The 21,459-nt window shown below is 45.9% G+C and overlaps 1 protein-coding gene across 3 annotated transcripts in view; it reads right to left on the reverse strand.

Annotated features, from left to right (window-relative positions):
• Positions 1–21,459, reverse strand: part of NCAN (neurocan) — a 359,920-nt gene that overhangs the window by 39,700 nt on the left and 298,761 nt on the right. For all 3 annotated transcript variants that reach the window (XM_085638464.1, XM_085638463.1, XM_085638465.1), the window contains exons 11-12: positions 19,412–19,528; positions 10,757–10,870 (exon numbers count right to left, since the gene is read on the reverse strand). In XM_085638464.1, coding sequence (XP_085494590.1) covers positions 10,757–10,870; positions 19,412–19,528 — 231 coding nt within the window. The remainder of the gene's footprint in view (positions 1–10,756; positions 10,871–19,411; positions 19,529–21,459) is intronic.

Here is a 21,459-nt window from a genome sequence, read left to right on the forward strand (position 1 = left end):
ACCTTGACCTCTCCCACAGGAAGAAGCTCTGAGGTGAGGCTGAAGCACCAAGGAGAGAGAATAGGTTACACGTGCGGACACCGCTACAGGAAAAAATTGTGGCACTGACGTAATATCGACTGCCGTAGGATACAGATAACATTGTGGCATTGACTGAACTTCGACTGCCGTAGGATACGGATAACATTGTGGCATTGACTAAACATCGACTGCTGTAGGATACGGATAACATTGTGGCATTGACTTAAGATCGACTGCCGTAGGATATGGATAACATTGTGGCATTGACTAAACATCGACTGCCGTAGGATACAGATAACATTGTGGCATTGAACGAACTTCGACTGCTGTAGGATACGGATAACATTGTGGCATTGACTAAACATCGACTGCTGTAGGATACGGATAACATTGTGGCATTGACTTAAGATCGACTGCCGTAGGATATGGATAACATTGTGGCATTGACTAAACATCGACTGCCGTAGGATACAGATAACATTGTGGCATTGACTTAAGATCGACTGCCGTAGGATACGGATAACATTGTGGCATTGACTACACATCGACTGCTGTAGGATACGGATAACATTGTGGCATTGACTTAAGATCGACTGCCGTAGGATACGGATAACATTGTGGCATTGACTAAACATCGACTGCCGTAGGATACGGATAACATTGTGGCATTGACTAACGTTGAATGCCACAGGAGAACATTGTGTATATTATCACAAGGACAACCCACTTTATGCCCACGGGGACCAGGGTCAATAGTAGTTATATAACAACAGAGTCCACCGTGGGACTCTTCTGAAAAATGCCACCCTCCTGCACCTGTCTGAGAAAGCCTACAATCAATATGTTATTGGAAAAATCCAAGTAGCAAATTAACACTTTCGTAGCATTTTTACATCAAAAAAATAATAAAACAATGATCACAACTTGCTGACAAAGGTTTCTGTGGTTAGTATTTTGTATTGTTCTTCAATATATTTGCAGATAATGTAACAACAACTAATGTATGTGCATGCAACGCAGAGCTCCAGTGTGTCAATAAACATAAAATATGCACAAAAGACACAACAAAATAATCACTTGTTATAAATATTTACAAACGGATAACGTGCATATAGCATTACAACATGTAGAATTATTATTAATCAATAATCAAGTTAACCAGCTTCGACCCCTAATTATTATCGTGGTCTCCTCAGGACAATAGTCATCTGGCTTAATACCAGCATGTGGTAAAAGCTGTCCGTAGACAGAGTATGTAAAAAATCCTCAGTGGCGGTAAGCCCCTGGAACATGACAAATTCAGTATCGCCACCAAATCCACATGGCATGTGTCACTCAGCCAGTGCTTGATTTTCAGTCAAAGGTTCAGGGAACTCCAACCCTGACCGAGTGTCTTCAAACATTATAAATGTATTTAGTAGACCGTGATGTCATACAATCCATCTCCGCTCACCGCTATCAAAAGACAATGTAGGTACATTCACCCCCCCAGTCACAGATCTTGGTTGAAGCCATCTTTTTTTGTATGCCACTCCATTCCAGTTTAGACCCAGCCATATGCAAATAAGCCTTGAACCTGCTACCCTTGGGAACAGTCCGGCCCGAACTGCCAGGTCTTCCTTGGACCAGAAACAAGCATCTTGGGAGCAGTTTCGTGGTATCACCCCTCATCAGCCAGGCCAACTTGAATCTGGTGGCATAGGGAGCACAGGACCCACATCTGGGCATACCCTTCCCAACTAGGGCAACAAGGGCAAAAAGGACAGAAGATGGACGGAATGCTGAATCAATCAAACATTCACCCCCAGTCAAGAGATCTGGGTTAAATTAATTGTTTGTTTGCATTCCACGCTATTCCAGTTTAGATCCAGTTGTATGCAAATCAGTCTTGACCCTGCTCCCATGGGAACAGTCCAGCCCGAAATGCCAGGCTTGGTCCTTCCTGTAGTTTAGACTGGACTGTTCCCATGAGACCCACTGATCAATATATAACGTCTACACTGTATAAGTGGCATTTTTCACATGGACAGTTTTTGGACTGATATATAATGTTTGGTCCAGTCCCTTAGCCACTTGACTAATTTGCCACTTATTTATTGATGAGGCCCAAACCATCATATATAAAAATGAAACTGCGTATTAACATTTGGTGATTATTTTGTTTTCACTGAACACTGTGCAACCTGCACTTTACTCACAATTCTCTAATTTGACACAGGGTTTTATTAACAATATAAAATTGTTTTGCATTATAATTTTTGTGTAAGTGAATCCTTGCATTTATGATATTTAACATCTGCCAATTAATAAGCCTAAATAATTCCATAAATCCATGTGAGAAGAACCACTGCTGCTTCTATTTCACCTATTTTCATTCTAGTGAAATATGTTTGCTCCCTTACAATTTGCTCTCGCCCACGTCGAGAAGCATATTTTTATCAACAGTGCATTCCTGCAAATTTCTGATTTGTATTGATACAACATTTTTTAAAGGACATGTGGCTTTTGTGATAAGACTCCTTTGCCTTTCGCGACACATAAAAGCTATAGAACACTTGCATAAAAAGACACAACCAATGAGACTTATCAATCAGTCTCTCCGCACAGATCTAAAGAGCCTCCCTTGCTTTTGATGGACAGCAATTCTCCTTTGCCGCTCAGGTCGCCTTCTTTGCTCCTTTGATGTCTTTCCTCTCCGCTCCTTTTTTGAACCTTGGTTTCGAAGGAGATCCTGGTCAGCATAATAAGTAGAACGCACACCTAGCCCCGATCCCTTCCAGCGTGCGATCTCTGAGCTCCCGCTGCTCTGCTGCGCCACCCACAGCCGCGTGAGCGGGGTCGGCGGGCGTTATTAGGAGGGGTATTGTGGCTAGGATGCAAGGCGGTACGCCAAAACTGGTTGTTCGCGTTCTGCCAAGCAGTGGCGTCACTAGGGGGATGCGGGGGGTGCGGACCGCACCGGGTGACACCATCACATGGGGCGACACCGTGACACCGTCGGGGGACTGGGGGCGTGCTTTCGAAATGGAGCCACTGACTTCCTAATAATGATGTCCCTTATCTAGGTGCTGTGAGAACGACTTTAGTCTAGAGTGTGATACATGCACCTGACATATTTACAGGCAATTGTACAAGGTGCAATGGATAATTCCTTCTTTGTTTTGAAAACTGTATATTTCACAATTAATGCAATTCCATATATATATATTGCAGTGTTCTTCAATGTATGTACAGATATTTATATACTGTGAACCCTGCTGGGTAGCAATGAACCACTGTGCATTAATGGCGGGGCATCGGGAGATGATAGAAGACCATGCACAGCACTTGGGGATTTATACATTTGAAATGAAGAATGATATTACATTTCATATGTACATTACACTTCACTCATAGTTACAATTGAAGGCATAGCTAGAGTAAGCAAACTGCCCAATTTCACACGATTTTCATTCAAGTAGTAGAGCAGAGCTGGGATTAGAAACCTGCTCCCCATGTTGTAAAGAAGGCTCATACGCCACCGACTCCTCCTCTCAAACGCAGTCACTCAAAGACGGCACTCATAGAAGAATCCAAAAATGTGCCTCTCTTTTTAAGGTCTTAAAGAGTCTTCCTGTGAGGCACTTACATAATAAGTGCGTAGTGCATAATGCTGTTCACAAGGGCTTCTTTCTTGCTGGAAAGGGGTGCTTACGCCCGGTCATCCCTGTTGGGAATCATTGAGCGGCGGAGGGATACTGGCTGGGGTGTGCACTCGCGTGGAGCGGTAGTGCGAGGATCCTGCTGCGGGACCACTGCCGAAGGAGCGCCGCGTGTGAATAGCCCAGGACGGCGGGAACGGTGAGGAGGACCCCGAAGAGGGCGGGTCTCGTGTATTCTGAGAGGAGAGACTCCAAAAGGGGTTCCAAATACAGGAGTGGTAGTTGGTGCTAAAGAGGGGCCACTGGGAATGTTGGAAGCGAGTAGGGACCCATGGGAGGTTTGGGAGCGATGAGAGGCCCTCGGGGAGGAGGGGCCCACGGGTATTTAGGAAGATCAGAGGGACTCGCGGAGGTCAAGGAGCAGAGAGGAGGGCCAGTGGCATCACGCGGGGGTGCGGACCGCACAGGTGACACCATGAGTTACCGCACTGGGTGACACCAACCCTAGTGACGCCGCTGCCACCAAGCTCCTCCAGAGACAGTAGCCGACCCAAAGCACAGAGACCTTTTTTCTTGTTCCTAGCCTGATGTTCTAGCCCTCATTACTGGCAAGCGCAAGCCGGCTGCAACCACCCCATCGTCAGGGTTTCAGAGGCCACCGTATCTGTGATGAAGTGCGATGGGCCGAGCTGGGAGGTGGCAAGAGTGCGTAGGTAGGAAAAGATCAGAAGCTGGCCAGGGAGAAATGTGTTTGTAGAACAAAGCAGAGGTGACATGTCGAGTCTAGTGCCGACGCTGGATAGAGATAAATTGGCGGAGCCTTCTTCGAACATGAAAGAGTGGTGCGTTCAGAGAGACGCCTGAGATTGACTCGCAGGCAGTGCGAGCGGGCATTAATTAATGGTACGCGATGAGCCCCTGCGACATAGGTGCACAACCTCGGCATCCTCTTCCATCATGGTCTGAAATACACGGCGACCTAACCGTGATGGCCAAGGCTGGTTTTTTTCCTCTTAAATCCGCTAAGAGTCGACAACAGTGCAAACCGAACCAGGCATATTTATTGCACGACTTTTTCTAAACAAATCTGAGAACAATCAGACACTAAAGGTTGCTACGACAACATTACTTGTGTTGTTTAAGCGCGGTCATTGTGATTACTAGAAATAAATAATTTTATGGTAGAAAGACTGTTGGTGGAAAGATCTGCACATCTTGAAAGCGGTTCAATTATGGACTGGTGTTAAGACATAACATAATGTGTATTTGTAATGAGAACGTAAACCCAAGGGTACCTTGGCGCTGAGTAACAGATATTTATTTTTTCCCAACTCAACGGTACTCATTTTATCGACCTCAGAAGGATAAAAAGGCTGAGTGGACCCACTGGGATTTTCATCTGTGGCAATGAGGTCGAACACAGGCCCCAACAGTGGGCGCATCGGCCGACTAAGACACTCTGGGTCCTCCTGGTACATCTGTTGCGCTATCATGTATTGGAGGCAACAGATACAATCCTGGTGCTGGCAACAGATACAATCCTGGTGCTCTGCAATCTGTGAGACGGAGTAAATTATGCGCTCTTTTACTGATCCCACCTGCTTTCGCGCCCTCATGGTTTCAGGTACAAGGGCAAAACCTCACAGACTTGAAAACGAAATAGTTCACCTACCATCCATTACCAAAGAGAAGAAGTGCCTTGAATGGAACATGACACTGCAGAAGCAGACACAGGACATCATTTTAAATTTACAACACTGAAATTGTTCATAGCTGAATGCAGAAGAGGAAAACGCTGGTAATATATTCATGGAAATGTCGACAAAATGGATATATAAATGGCAAACTCGTCAGAGAGGCCTAAAGGATGTTATTGAATGGCAATACTATTGATCAATAAAACAACAGTCCATAAGAACTAAAACAGGATATCAGAACTGCTAATGTTTAAAGTTATATTCAGTTTAGCAAATATAATATGCATGTGATTATGATACAAATGAAATTGGCTTTGGGTTGCAAAACAGTGGGACCCGTTTAAAGACATAATTGACAGACTCCTCATTCGATTCACTTTAATGGTAACGGCGCGGACACTGGTAACGAAAACTAGTCACATGAGTCACAGAAACAATACACTGACTTCAGTTCAGATTTAGCTGTAATTGCATCATGGAGTAAAGTTATCCTAATGCACAGCGCCAAAGCTACACCGGACAAAGACAATAACTAACAGACCCAGTTCCGAACACTGCAAGTCTAAATGGTGGACAACATACACATTAGTAATTGCTGCATTCAAGCGAAAGAAAAATCCATTAGTGGTCCTTGCACTCTGGAGAGATGACCATTCACTTAATTAAAGACGGAGGTGTTGCGAAGGAAAATCATAAAAATTACAAATACGGAACTAGCTATGACAGGTAGACAGCCCTGAAAGGTGGCAAGTCTGTCTTTATAGCTTAGATAACCAGGTGCTCTGCCTCTTAAAACAAATTTCAGAGCAAAATCCAATGCAAGATTCTGGGGTCAATATTTGTGCTCAATATCCGTTTATGACGTTTAAGAATTATTGAAAGTTTATGTAACTTTTGAAACGTGTTCTCCCTCTTGGTGATAAATGAGACATGACACAAAGCTCCTCATTGCTTTACTGCTCACTTTGAGTTAAAAATAGATCGATTAACCCAGTTTGGGTACCTTAATCCTTCTGTTTTATGATTTGCTGTGTTTATCTGTAAGGAACGATTAAAAATGCTGTACTCGGCTTAAAACTTTAAAAAAAAAATATGCTACATATATAATGATCAGTATGTTGCCTGAATTTTAGAACAACTTTAGGAACTGACAACCCATATATACAATTGTGGTAACTCACAAAGGCATTTTTGTGTACTTAAAGTAGTACTCTGTTATGTACTGTTCCATGAATTGTCACCAAAACATTCAAATAAAGTGGGAAAAGGCAGGGAATGTGAGAGTGTGAGTATGTGTGTGTGTGTGTGTGTGTGTGTGTATATATATATATATATATATATATATATTAAAAAAACTAGAAATGACTGCTCCTTCTTTGCAATTTTGCTAACAGGGAGTTGGACATTTCAAGACAGAAAAAAAAGTAGGTAAAAAAAAAAAAGACTACTCCAGTTAAACTACATCCTGTATTCATGAATGGTTTTGTGAATTCCCTCCGTGCATAGTTTTTGTGCACCCTGTATGGTATCATTATTGGCAAGTAGGTAGGGTTCTTAGCTGACCCCCAGCATACGAATGATAATGAAATTAGCTATAATCAATGATGACAAGCAAGTATACCGATTGATTTTCCCTTACTTACGAAATGTCTAACTCACTAAAAGGTTAAAATTCAATAGAACTCATTACGTGCGATTGAGAAATATAACCCGCAAATGGATGGACCCTTGTGATGGACAACCTGAGGTATGCGCCCTCCCACCCTGAAGAAGGCTCTCCTGAAATTATTATTAGAGAAACAAAATATATTTAAAAAACAAGTGAGCCTGTGGGAGTCCTATACTGAGTGAGAGTTCACATCCCCTGATCAGGGAATGCACAATGTTCATTAACTTCACTAAAACCACCGGGCCAAGTCACTTTAGTTCACTTTGTTGAATTTAACATCTGAAATTAGCTGCAGATGTAACAAAATCCTTAAACCAACAGGAATTTTAGAATGGTAATGGATGGTGCAGAGGATGAATTTAATTGATGATAACAGGCACTGAAGACATATGTGGGATAAGTGTATGTAAAAATGTTTGAATAAATAATTGATCAAAACTGCAGTGAGAGTTTGGAGAGGGCCATCTGTTCTACCAAATATGTTTTGGAGTTCAGCCATGCAAGGAGTAGCGATAGCACATGCCAAATCAGTTTTCCTTGTACTCTCATGTTGAAAACTGCACTATGAAGATCCCCACGTTTAGAGTCAGGCTTACCAGAACTGTGTGATCTGTGACAAATACATTCCCTAAGCTTAAAACATGGCTGGTGACGGAAACAAAATTAGGGCCTCATTTAGGGGGTAGCCCGCTTCCCGTCAGTGTGGCGGGGGTTATTTCCTGCATCACTGTGGCAGGACTACCACCCGCTAGATTTTTAGATCCCTGCCGACCCTACAGGGATCGCTGTGCCTTTAGTGCAGCGGCACCACAGTGGTTCTTCTAAAGCCGCTGAAAGTTTGGTTGGCGGTTGCCACGTTTTAGACGTCTGTGACTCATACTGTCTTGTTTTCTGATAACAAAATTTGGAGTTTGTTTTTGAAAAACAAAAAATAAATGACTATAATGTAGTCAGAGCGGTACAAAAGGGGGGTGGTAATGGACGGAGCATCAGAACCAATCAAACACTCACACCCAGTCAACAGATCTGGGTTTAATCCATCACCTTTCTTTAGCCCACTACGCCACCCCAGTTTAGACATGGCCATATGCAAATCAGTCTGACCCTGTGCCTCATGGGAACAGTACAGCCCGAACTGCCAAGCCATGCCTTCCCTGGACCGGAAACAAGCTTCCTAGGACCGGTTTCTGGCATTTCAGCCGTCTTCAGCCAGGCTTGCTTGAATCCAGTGGCAAAGTGAGCAAGGGACTCACGTCTGAGCATACCCTGCCAACTTATGGCGAACAAAGCGGTACAAAAGGGGGTGGTAATGGACGGAGCATTAGAACCAATCAAACACTCACACCCAGTCAACAGATCTGGGTTTGATCCATCACCGTTCTTTAGCCCACTCTGCCACCCCAGTTCAGACATGGCCATATGCAAATCAGTCTGACCCTGTGCCTCATGGGAACAGTACAGCCCGAACTGCCAAGCCATGCCTTCCCTGGCTCTCCATGCCACTGGAATCAAGCTATCCTGGCTGAAGAGGGGTGAAACCCCGTAACCGGTCCTAGGATGCTTGTTTCCAGTTCAGGGAGGACCTGGCTTGGCAGTTCGGGCTGGACTGTTCCCATGAGGCACAGGGTCAAGACTGATTTGCATATGGCTGGGTTCAAACTGGAACGGCATGGTTAGCAAAAAAACGATGGATTTAGGCCCAGATCTCTGTACTGGGGTGAATGTATGACATTGTTCTGCATTCTATCCATCAATTGTTGTTTTTGCAATTGTCACCCCGAGTGGGAAGGGTATGCCCAGACGTGGGTCCCTTGCTCTCCATGCCACTGGAATCAAGCTATCCTGGCTGAAGAGGGGTGAAACCCCGAAACCGGTCCTAGGATGCTTGTTTCCAGTTCAGGGAGGACCTGGCTTGGCAGTTTGGGCTGGACTGTTCCCATGAGGCACAGGGTCAAGACTGATTTGCATATGGCTGGGTTCAAACTGGAACGGCATGGTTAGCAAAAAAACAATGGATTTAGGCCCAGATCTCTGTACTGGGGTGAATGTATGACATTGTTCTGCATTCTGTCCATCAATTGTTGTTTTTGCTTTAATGTAGTCAGAGTATTTTGAAAATATGTGTGGGTCTTTTTTCTATTTTTCCACGACGGTCCCGTAGTGAAAAGAAAAATACTTCATACCGTCCTCTCTAAATAGAGTGGGCAGTCTGAGGCACCCACACCAATAGACCGAACTCCGTTGGGCAGTCGACATAGGATTTCCGATGGTGGGCCCAACCGGGACGTTGCAGTCAGAAACATGGCGGTCCACCTGATTCAAAACAGAGCTGGTGGACCGCCAGATTGGCGGATAGGGTACTCCGCCAGATTTGTGGTCGAGAGAAAGGGGACGCGGCAGCGTTGCCATGGAGAGAGAGCTACCGCATCCCGCTCTCTGCACACTGAACTCCTCTGTGACTTTCAATATCCTCATAACTTACTCGGAGTTGTAAAATCCCTTCTCTAATATTCTTTGATCAAATGAAAGGCCACAAAATGCATATAAAAAGGAAAACGTAATGTGTTAATTGATTTATAGGCTGAATATATTTTTTATTTATAAAATATTTCATTATGATGTTGAAATATCAAATCATGTATAAAAGATGCAATTATTCAATCAATTATGACATTAGCACACAGTGCTAATATCTCAAAAAGAGAAACTACTAATTTGAGTATTATAAACTTTTATGACTTTATGAGCCGCCTTATTTAAACTCACTATCATTGCCTTATTCAGTAAAAAGATGACATTTATTATACTAAACTGGCATTTAAGATATAGTCATCAATATTGTATGTTGCAGCAGTGAGAATTAATTTAACATTTAATGTCTGTCTATAATCTTTAAAAAAACCCTATACACTGATTATGCTAAAAGAAATATCTAACTTGCATGACAAATGCTTAGCCGGGAAATTAAGAAAATGGATTGTAGATGTGTGAGGTACATGTAAAGTGCAATTTTATGAAGATTATTGTTTGGCTTATAGAATTATTAAATACCTATTGCAGGATACAATTTTCTCAATACAAATAATGCATTTTTAATGATGGCGGTATGCTTCACAGAACTACAAATAAAAACGTGCGATGCAAATACCAACTGACGGTGTTTTGTCTAGTGGCCTACCCACCCTTCTCCTCGTGGAATTCACTTGTGTGCACGCACAGCCATACATGCAAACTCGTGCACACCTTCACACTCATTCCCACCCTCAAACATAACCATAAATGCACGGATACATACTTACAGGCACACAGAGACATACATGCACACCCTAATGTTCTGTGTACATCACCTCCTGTTAGACAGGCTCTTGCTGAAAGGGAAAAAGTTGTCGTAAATAAACAGTTATGCTCATTCTATAGAAAATATGTATTAAATTACAATAATATTATTCTGTGACGCAATGTGAAGTTTGGTGGAGTTCTCAAGAAATAAGTAAGAGCTGGTAAAAACATCGGAAATTATTAATATTAACTGTTGGGTAGCAACATACCAACACATCCTTAAACTGACCACATTTTTCAACCGCACTTAATTAGCCAATCGGTAGCAAGGCAGGTCATGCAGCACGACTACAATCAAGTACACTTCCACGTACTCAGGTGGGATGCCTATGTCTAATTTCACATTAATCCACAATTATTCGAGTTTCGTAGGGGCTTGCACGCCTTACCTTTTTCACAGGTGGGCCCTTCGTAGCTCGGTAAACACAGGCATAAGAACGAGTTGACTTCGTCGACGCAAGTGCCACCATTTTGGCAAGGAGATGTCAGGCAATCGTCAATATCTAGCAAAGTAAAGAGAACAGGTGCTTCAGGTGAGCTGGAAAAGAATAGTTTTTGCAACCATTTCCAAAGTGTGCAAGATTGTTCCAGCCTAGACAGTGCAAGTACCAGTCAAAAATCAATATAAGAGTAGACATGCAACACTGACAGCGCAAGAACCATCTCACCCAACACCAACACTACACAAAGCAGTTACTAGGACTAGGAGACAAGTCAATGCAATAATGACAGAATGAGAACCATCTAACTCAACACCAACAATGCAAGAACGAGTCATGTATGACTGTAAGAACCTCCACCCCAACAGAACAAGAACCAACTCACCCAGCACCAACACAAATTAGTTACAGTGACTACAAGAGAAGACAATATAATAATAACAGAACAAGAACTATCTAAACCAATACAAACGCTGCAAGAACCAGTCAAGTATGACTGTAGGAACCTCCACCCCAACAGAACAAGAAACAACTCACCCAGCACCAACGTTGCAAGAACCAGTCAAGTATGGCCCTAAGAACCTTCAACTCAACAGCACAAGAACCATCTCACCCAACACAGCACAAACCAGTTACAGTGACTAGAAAAGAAGACAAAAACAAAACAAGAACCCTCTAACCCAATGCAAACGTTGCAAGAACAAGTCAAGTATGACTGCAAGAGCCTCCACCCCAACAGCACAAGAATGATCTCACTCAACAACAGTAAAACAATGATTTATTTCCATGCAAGCAGTGCAAACACCACCTAACCCACATACCAGCAGGAAGCAAACACCAAACCTCTTCTCAGCAGTTCAAACTACACCTAACTGTAGAGTGCACCAATAGAACACCCGAAGAGCAGCTCCACCCAATCACAACCCAAGAATTCAGGTTCAATACATCCTCTTCCCCCCACATGCAGTCACTGGTCTTGCACTGCATTTTGGCCACTAGTCTAAGAAGGTGGCTTTGCGGATTCACTGGAGGAGACAAGATGGTCGCTTACATGCATTGTACCGACTATGTTCAGGTACTGCTAAAATAATTCATGCTATGAAACTTGTCTGCTTTAGTGTTGTGGTTGTTGAGATATTCAGGACTCTATCGGCCTCACCACACCTCCTACAAGGCGTTTCGCAAACTATGATAGTTTGACTCCCCTCACCCACAAATCCAGTTCTGAAATACCAGATAATCTTCAGAAATAGTTTACTTTAACGTATTATTTGCCATTTCATATAGAAAAAAAATCTTAACATCCTAACTAAGGCCCAGGTCACAGGCGCCCAAAAGGGATGAAACATGTTGAAATTGTGTCTGTTGTTACTGGCTTTTGTCACTCACTGTAAATCGGTACAATACAACATATTTTGTAAATTTACAATTTTTAAAAGCAACGTCTGGCCAATATGTTTTGATTTAGGCTTATGCACACATATATTCTTCGCAAGAATCATTTGTGACCCATGTTTGAAAATTAGAAATTAAAAACTTTGGGCCTGAATGAGTGTTCAGAGATAACTAGGACAATTCTCCAATTTCTGCAGGGAAGTCTAAATAGAGTAGAGAATCTGTAGTCTGATTTTCCTCCATCATAGGTAGGGTGTTGTCGATGACATTCAGATGGTGGATTCCATTCCGATTTCAGGGTTTCATCCTGAAATTTTGAGGATTTTCCATTCCCTCCTACCTCTAAACCAGGCTATTGTATCCTTTAGCACTCTCTTCTAGTCTGGTTTCTGGATTAAATAATTGTATTTATTTATTTATTTGAAACACACTGGCTGTGCCACTCTTTCTTTCGGAAAGGCCCTATACCCTCTTTCTCATGGAAGCTGAAGACTTAACAGGGCGTGAAGACCAAGACGTAAGAAGATCCAGAGACACGAGGACCCAAAGGTGTGAGGACCTAAGGTTGCGAGGCCCAAGGCGCGGAGGACCACTGTGGGAGAAAAGATGTATGGGATGGCTCAGGTGTGTGAGGGCCCAAGGATGTAAGGACCCAGGTGTACGAGGCTCCAAGGATGAGGATTTAGCTGCACGAGGACCCAAAAGAGCGAGGACCATCGTGAGTGAGGATCCAAGGATGTGAGGAATCCAAGGGCAAGAGGATTTAGGTGCATGAAGTCCCAAAAGAGCGAGGACCCAGGGTAGTAAGGATCCAAGATTGTGAGGAATCTGGAGCAGCCGATCCAAGGCTGTGAGAGCTAAGATGTATGAGGATTCAAGAGCGAGAGGACTCAAATGAAAACGGAATCAAGGGCCAGAGGACTCAGATGTGAGAGGACTTAGATGTACAAGGATTCAAGAGAGAGAGGATTCAGATGAGCGAGGATTTAATGGTGCAAGAGGACTCAGATGTGCGAGGATTCAAGGGTATGAGTACTCAGATGTGCAAGGATTCAAGGGTGAGAGGACTCAGATGAGCGAGGATTCAATGGCGCAAGAGGACTCAGACATGCAAGGATTCAAGGGCAAGAGAACTTAGATATATGAGGATTCAAGGGTGAGAGGACTCGGATATATGAGGGTTCAAGGGCGAGAGGACTCAGATGTGCGAGGATTCACGGGTGAGAGGACTTGGATGTGCGAGGATTCAAGGGCTAGAGGACTCATATATGAGGATTCAAGGGCGAGAGGACTTGGATGAAGGAAGGTTCACGGGCGAGAGAACTCAGATGAGCAAGGATTCAAGGAGGAGAGGACTCAGATGCGCGAGGATTCAAGGGCGAGAGGACTCAGATATATGATGATTCAAGGGTGAGGACTTAGATGTGCAAAGATTCAAGGGTGAGAGGACTTAGATGTGCAAAGATTCAAGGGTGAGAGGACTCAAATGCATGAGGATTCAAGGAGGAGAGGACTCAGATGCGCGAGGATTCAAGGGTGAGAGGACTCAGATGCATGAGGATTCAAGGGCCAGAGAACTCAGGTATGGGAGGATTCAAGGGCGAGAGGACTCAGATGTGCGAAGATCCAAGGGTGCGAGGACTCAGGTGCACCAGGATCCAAGGGTGCGAGTAATCAGGTGGGCGAAGGGCCTATGACACAAGGACTCAGATCCTTGAGGTCCCAATGGCGTGCGTAGCCAGGTGCGGTGGATTCAAGGTGAGTGTTCAGGTGCGTGAGAACTCAAAGGTGCAAGGGCTCAAGTGCGTGAGGACCCAAGGGTGAGAGGACTCAGATGCATGAGGATTCAAGGGCCAGAGAACTCAGGTATGGGAGGATTCAAGGGCGAGAGGACTCAGATGTGCGAAGATCCAAGGGTGCGAGGACTCAGGTGCACCAGGATCCAAGGGTGCGAGTAATCAGGTGGGCGAAGGGCCTATGACACAAGGACTCAGATCCTTGAGGTCCCAATGGCGTGCGTAGCCAGGTGCGGTGGATTCAAGGTGAGTGTTCAGGTGCGTGAGAACTCAAAGGTGCAAGGGCTCAAGTGCGTGAGGACCCAAGGGCGTGAAGTTCATGGGCATAGAAGGACTCAGATGAAAGCTGCTGTAAGGGCCTTTTGTGAGATTATAGTGATTGGGCAAGGAACAGGAAAAGACAGCAATCCTTTCCACCACCCAATCTCCAGAGGCTTCGGAGAGCGGAGCTGCGTTACAGCAGCCCCAGAGGCCGCGAGATCCATCACTCTGCAGACACGGTGTGCATTAAGAGGGGAGATTATCTCCAGAGGACCGTGAAATCTCCTCTTACACATCACTGGCCTCCAGGAGCTATGTCATCCAATTTACACCCTCCTGAAGGCCGGGTCTCTTTTCCACTCGTTTAATTCATTCTCTCTCTCTCTCGGTGCACTGGGGGACCCTCCCCGAGTCCCAGATCCTTGTAATGAATGTGAACAGGCCATTCAACGGACTGAACCCAATTCTGCATTCCCTCCATGTCTGCACAGCCCCGTATTACTCCTGCGGCCTCATATCTGGCCTGTACGAGGGGGCAGGGTCTAAGAATAACTCTTCAGACTGTGCGAGGAGCAAAGCTGGGTTTAAATGTAATTTATAACACAAACAGGAATCAGAATTAATATGATTAATGAAAAATAACTACACATAATAGGGAGTGAGGTGAATAATGACCCCTGAGATCTTCGTCTCTGCTTCACTGGCCCCGAAACCAAACACACATGCCACAAACATTAAAGGGCCATCGGATGAATGACGTCACAGTAGGCCTCAAATGTCAATAGGACATCATCGAGAACAACCTAGAACGCCTATTGCTGGTGATTGTTCCTGACGCAGGGCCGGGCAAAGACACCGGCTGGTCCCTTTAAAACACACTTTAGAGGGGGCGCATAGCAGGACCCGCCCCTCCGGAGATAAGAGCGAGCAAGACCCGGTTCAAGGTCTCCCCATGGATGGCTCAGTTTGGGCGATCACACATATGCATAACTAAGCTGAGAGATTCAGGATCCCCCAAGGGATGAGCTATGAGTGAGGACCTGCGATCCTCGCTGCACCTCTGAGTGACAGGAGCCCCTATCCCGATACATCAGGCTAACTTACCCTCATACAGACCTGCTAACCAGGCCCCAGTGCTCTTTCCCCCAAAAGTGATGTGAATCGGTACACCCAATTGACAAGCTACTTTGGTCCCGGATTAGACCCTAGTATATGTTACCAGTGAAACCCAGGGAAAGGGTGGGAAAGGGGCATCAGGGCAGCAGCACTATTTTGTGCCACCCTGTGGGACCCAAGTAAAAGTGTGCCAGCAGGTCTGCCGTTGCAGCTGCGCACGAGCAGCCCGTCTGCTCGAGCGGGACTCTGCACACACCGTGTGCTGCAGAACCACACCACTGCCTTAATGTAAGTGAGTCACTCTTAGGGTTGTCCTCCTAACCCAGGAGGTAGAGTGCATTATATAAAAGGTGTGGATATATATGGTCATCCATATATATCCCTACAGTAACCATGTAAAGCAAGAATTTACCGTAAGTGACTGGTGGTCCATAGAGTAACATGGGTTGGCTACCGAGGAAACTCGAGATAGCCAGCCCCATTATGGAATGACCGAATTGTGTTGTGTTTCATGTGAAACACGGAGTTTGTCACCCCCAAGATGAATCATGTGTTGGGGCGAGATTGCATGCACAGGGATTCTACCCTGAGTGGGTGCCCCCCTAGGAGACAGTTTACCCTGCCTTGGCGGGCTTGCCCCAGTCGTTTGCAGTCAAGACATGAGTCTGCCCTCATTCTAGCACGTCAACAGGATGGGAGACCTGGGCAGGACTGAGTTCACACCTCCCCCCTCCCAGGATGGCTAGTGAAAGAGTAATCAAGGTGATGAGCCTCAAAGGCTTCACTGCCCTTTATACGCAACCCCTCAGTGGAGGACAGAACTCTTCCTGCCCTGTCCAGCCCGACAGGTGGTAAAATGAAGTAGTCAGAAGGCATACACCCCCAAAAGGCTAGCCACACCTTTAAGGTGGGCTAGGAGGTCGGTACAGCCAAGGAAAGGTTGTGCCATGTTGGCAGACCCTGAAATGAGGAATCTGGGTAGGAAGGTGACGTACAACCACAGGATGTTGTCACCTCATGAACGGGTTAGTCGCAGAGACCAGTAGCCTATTGGACACTATTCCTCACGCCATTAACACCCCCTAAACTAGGATTTAAGGGGCTCCCCTGCCACCAGAACCTCTGTTCTGACTTTGAATCCGAGAAGAGGTAAAAAGAAGATGGACTCTGCCACCGTGCAATGATAAGTGCCCTGAGGAGACCATATACTGGAACTGTGTGTTCGACGGGAGTCTATGGCAAAAGCTTGTTGCTCCCAGGAAGAGGGATTCCAGTGGACGCTGGAAACCGAAGCAGACTCCCTTGGATTGGTGTGACCAGAACCCTGCAAGCTGCAGGAAAATCGATGTGCTGCATGGCAAAAATTGCGACCCGCTGGGCCACTCAAGAGTGAGCTCAAAGAGAAGTGATGTCTTTCAAGTCCAGAGTGGTATCTAAGTTTTCACCAAGTTTCAAGCCGCTTCACCACTCCTGTTGACATCCAGCTGCCGAAGTAACCATGGACTACATTTGCCACAGCCAAGGCTTGGTGATCGCCACTTGGGTGATCAACCCCTTGAGTGACATCTCCAGCCTTAGTGCAGGTCCCAGCAACAGTAATCGATGCCATCAATGGCCCTGCTGCTGTGTTCCTGCATCCTGAAGATGGAGTCGAGGGTGTGGTAAAGATTCTGTGGCGTGACCTTGCCCTGGTGATTGACAGCTGCCAGCTTCCTCTGCATGCAGAGCCGCCAAGCAAGTTAGAAGAAATTCAGCTGTTGAACCCGGGTCCTAGGACCCCAAAGGCCTGTACTCTCCAAGGGTAGAGTGGAACTCCATCTCCAAGTGTGGTTGTGTCAAGTGTTTCAAGTTTGACGGCTCTCGCCGATCCTATTCAGTACCAAGTACTGCCAATCACCTCGGCACCCGGACTCCCTGGGCAAGGTAACGAAGTAACGAGTGTTGGATCTTGGCCTAGGGACCCGCATGACGATTTCCACAAGAGAGTTTGTTTGAACGACCGAGTGTCACCTGTCTTTCCCCCATTGACTTCAATGGAACCACTTTGAAAAAATTGTTGCATTTATTTTTAGGCCTGGACGGAGCTCGCGGAGATTCACTCCGCAGAATTTCACGAAATTACTGAAAAACTCAGTGGAAACCCGTGGAGTTCCGTGGGGAGGGCAGAGTCGGCCACCTCAGCAGAAAGAGAAAAGTGACCTGCAATCTGACAAAACTGTCAGCACAGACAAACCTGCTGTGCTGTCTGGGGTGAAAAGCTGAAGCATTCTGATCCTTATCTTTTGGCGCAATCATCATTTTCATGTGGATGGCGCCGGACGCAAGGGCTGTGCGCCGACAATGCCATACTCTCGGTCTCCAGGTGAGAACTGGCCCTCCTATGTAGAACTGCTTAGTGTGCATATCTAGGCTCGGGTGCATTGCATTGAGTCGTAGCTCATCTACAACCCAATTTCCCCCAAACTGATCTCTAAAAATGCACAAGCCGCCCCTTACCTGAGAAGTCGTAGAAGGCGGTGGGGATGTAGTGGGAGGGGTAGCAGTTGGTGGTTTAGCTGACAGTTTTGTGGGTAGTCCATTGGAAGACATCGCTCCTGAGGGGGCATGGCAAGGCCCAGCTCAGCTGCTCCTCAAGGGAACAGGGAAGTCACAGCGAGCTGAGCAGGCTCTCGGGTGAGCACCCCAAGTGCTGGGTGCCCTGAAGCCTGCACGCTGTAAGGAGATCAATGAAAGCCGCAGAGTGGTCACAGAGCACCTCAGTCTGGTTACTACGGGCTGCAGGCTGGTCACTTAGTCCAGAGAGGGCTTTAATATTTTAAATCGATGCGGCTTACGGTGCTGTTGTAAACCAATCACATCCTCTCCACCAAAGCCGCAAGATTAACGTGTTGCACGTAGCTCCTTTCACTGCTGGGCGCCTGAGATTGCAAGGGACGGGAAGTGTCCTTTCAGAGAGAACCCTTTCCTAACTAAAAGTTAAACTGCTTTCTGCTCGGGTGTGCCGGCAAAGACTCTTTACTTCTCTCCTTAGCTCCTCCCATGGCCTATCTCAACTCAGCCGAACCCCCTCCTTGCCTCCCAGGCCTGGAGGCAGTGCTCCAGGTGTATTAAAAAAAAAGAACCTGTGTCCGGACGACACAATTGAATTCTGCACCATGGCCGGAGGTGATGAGTGTACTGGAGCACACCCTCTTCCAAGTGTTTCCATGGTGACAAAGCCTGAGAAGGAGCGGCACGTCGCTTGAAGCTGGTCTATTTCTTAATCTCGGTGCATTTATGGTCAGCATGCAGCTGCGAGCATAGGGAATCTCCGCCACACAGTGGATGGCGGAGTTTTTGTCGAACTCCGTGCTCCAAGCGAAGTGCGGAGTGGGAAAAACTCAGTGAACTCCGCCGGCGGAGCGCAGTACACCCCCCACCCCTGTTTATTTTTGAACAGTTAAAAAACCCACAACTCCGTTTGTATGTATGATAGAAAGTTCATTTTGGTCCCTAAATTTATATAAAAATACAGTCTATTTTTATAAATTGGTGTCAAGGTTTCTTTAGAGTCACGTCACTTATTGTTAATGCTGGTATTGTGAAATGCTTAACACATGTCAATCGAAGTACGCCTGACTGCTCTGTGTCACTCTACCAGAACCGAGCTAGTGCTGCTAAGGGTTAAACCGATGTGTACTGCATTAGTATTACTTGGTAAGGCCCACCAGCCATTTCACATAATCTTTACACCTTGCAACACCGAGTCACCCACTTTTCAAACCCACATTACCCGCCGATAAAAGTGTTGGTTCTCCATTCAGTTTAATGGGGTCACCCTCTTAAACGCCTCACTTCACCCACGTTTTTGAGTCAAGAGGTTGACAGATATGCCTGCGTTGGGGTTCTGTAACCCCTCTTTGTAGCCAGGTGTGTGCCCTATAAATAACACATATACACTCATCAATTTACCCCCTTGGCCAGCATTACCCTGCACCAGGCTCGTGTCAGATCACATAGGGTACCCCAGCCTGCAGTGGGTGTCCAGCATCCTTACCAATCTCACAGTTCTCTCCTTTGAAGCCCAGCTCGCAGCGGCAGCTGTACATGTTGTCGTGAGACACGCAGACCCCACCGTGCAGGCAGGGGTTATTCTGGCAGGGGTCCGAGGCAGCTGCAAAGAGAAAAGACAGGCATGAGGTGACTGTGAGGCTTATGTCACTGAAGCTTGCATGGTTGAGATGCATTAGGTGAGAGCAGCCAGCCACCCCTCTCTGCGACATGGACTGCTCCTCATCTCATTGTGACTGTGCTTTTCTGTACCACATTCCCCCTTCCAGCAGTGGTGTTGAGGGCAGAAAGCAGTAATAGAATTCACAGACCCGGGACAGACACAGGGGAGTTATCACAGTGTAAGAGCAAAGACAGAGCTGGAGGCTAAAACAAGAGTATAGTAAGTTATTTGCATCGCTTTTGTACCCGATTACACATTATGCAGTTTTAAATGAGAAAAAGGCACAGAAATGCTTTTTGCAACTGTTTTTGCACATAGTTTTACCCTTAAAACACTATTTTGTAGGACAACATCCTCTACTTGGGCCAAGATGAAACTGTCCAACCACACCCTTCACGGTTCACAATTTGAGTTAATCAGGTCATAGGTTTAATGTCAAAACTGGGTGCAGCAAACTTTTGTGCCAGGTTTGTCACTTTGGGCAGGACTCGAAAGAGGCCTTGCATCTCACGAATGTAATGTAAAACAAGCATTGGCATAGCCAATAGGTCTCGCCTTTGGGACCTTATAAGTGTTTAGCCATGCAACAGTTGCATAACTAAACACTTATAAGGTCCCAAAAGCGAGACCTATTGGCTATGCCAAGCGGTCGTGCGGCCGCGAAAGTGAAAGTGATCGCGATAGCGATCAAACATCAAAGCGGCCGTCGGCTGCTAAAGTGAAAGTAATCGCGGTAAAGCGCGTGCCCGCGCACATGCACTGTAGCTCTAGGCTGGCCTGGTAGCACTTTTTGGAGCCCTCTCAATAAGGCTCGCCAGACCAGCGCATGCGCTGGGTCAGGCGAGACCTTAAGAAGTACGAAGCGCACGGACACCCACAGTGCTTTAAATGGCACTATAAAAGTGCAGGTACTCACTGTTAAGAGTACCTGTTTGCTCCTGAGAAGTGCTTGTGGTCTCCCACTAAAAATAAAGATGTTTAGCTACTTAGTACCTGACAGCTTAAGCACTGGACATCTCCAAAGAAATATCAAAGTGTCACCACAAAATACAGTTGATTAGAAATGGGCCTCGCGCCTTCATGACGTGGCCACGTTACAATTCCAGCCAGGCCCTCTTATGCGATGCAGCCTTACACCTGCCACTAACAACGTGCCTTGACACCTTATCAGGGGTATAAAGCTCTGTATAAATGTGAACAATGCTATAGAATTAATGAACTGTACCGCTGGATTGAATCGCGGATTGTGATGCAATAAATGTTCAATTCACACTCCTGTGATCGAGTCTGTGCACCCACAAGTTACACAAATAAACCGAATGCCATTTCAGTCTGACAAATCCTCCCAGTCCGTTGTTACCCCTCTCTCTCGAGGGCTGCGAGGGCTGTCTTTTAACCAATCACATTTGAGTGTCGTTGGACTGAATCGTACCTTCTTGCGCTCCAGAAAGACCTAAAAACTCCTCTCTTCAGACTTCCTTCTCCCGACTGACTCAAATGTCATTTCCCCCCAATGTGTCTGTATCCGGAGTCCAGGTTTCACTGGTTATGTGTAACTTTTCCTGTTTTTGGTACTTGTAACGCGCGCTCTTTGGCTGATGACTAGATCAGCGCTAGAAAAATATTTTAAATTAATGACTAGATTGGTAGAACAGGACTTTAAGCACATCTATAAAAGTAATGGAGGTGAGCGACCACTGAAATCTCGAGCTAGAGACCTGGCTCTGGCTCAGCTCGAGGTCCTCTTGGACCTTCGAGCCCAAAACGAGCCGAGCTTTCAAGTTGAATTTGCTTGCCACACACGCTCTAACGTCTAACCGATTGCGCCAAGAACATAACCTTTGATGTGAAACATGAAAGGGAAAGAGATA

The sequence above is a fragment of the Triturus cristatus genome, chromosome 12 (assembly GCF_964204655.1).
Source record: "Triturus cristatus chromosome 12, aTriCri1.1, whole genome shotgun sequence".
NCBI lineage: Eukaryota > Metazoa > Chordata > Amphibia > Caudata > Salamandridae > Triturus > Triturus cristatus.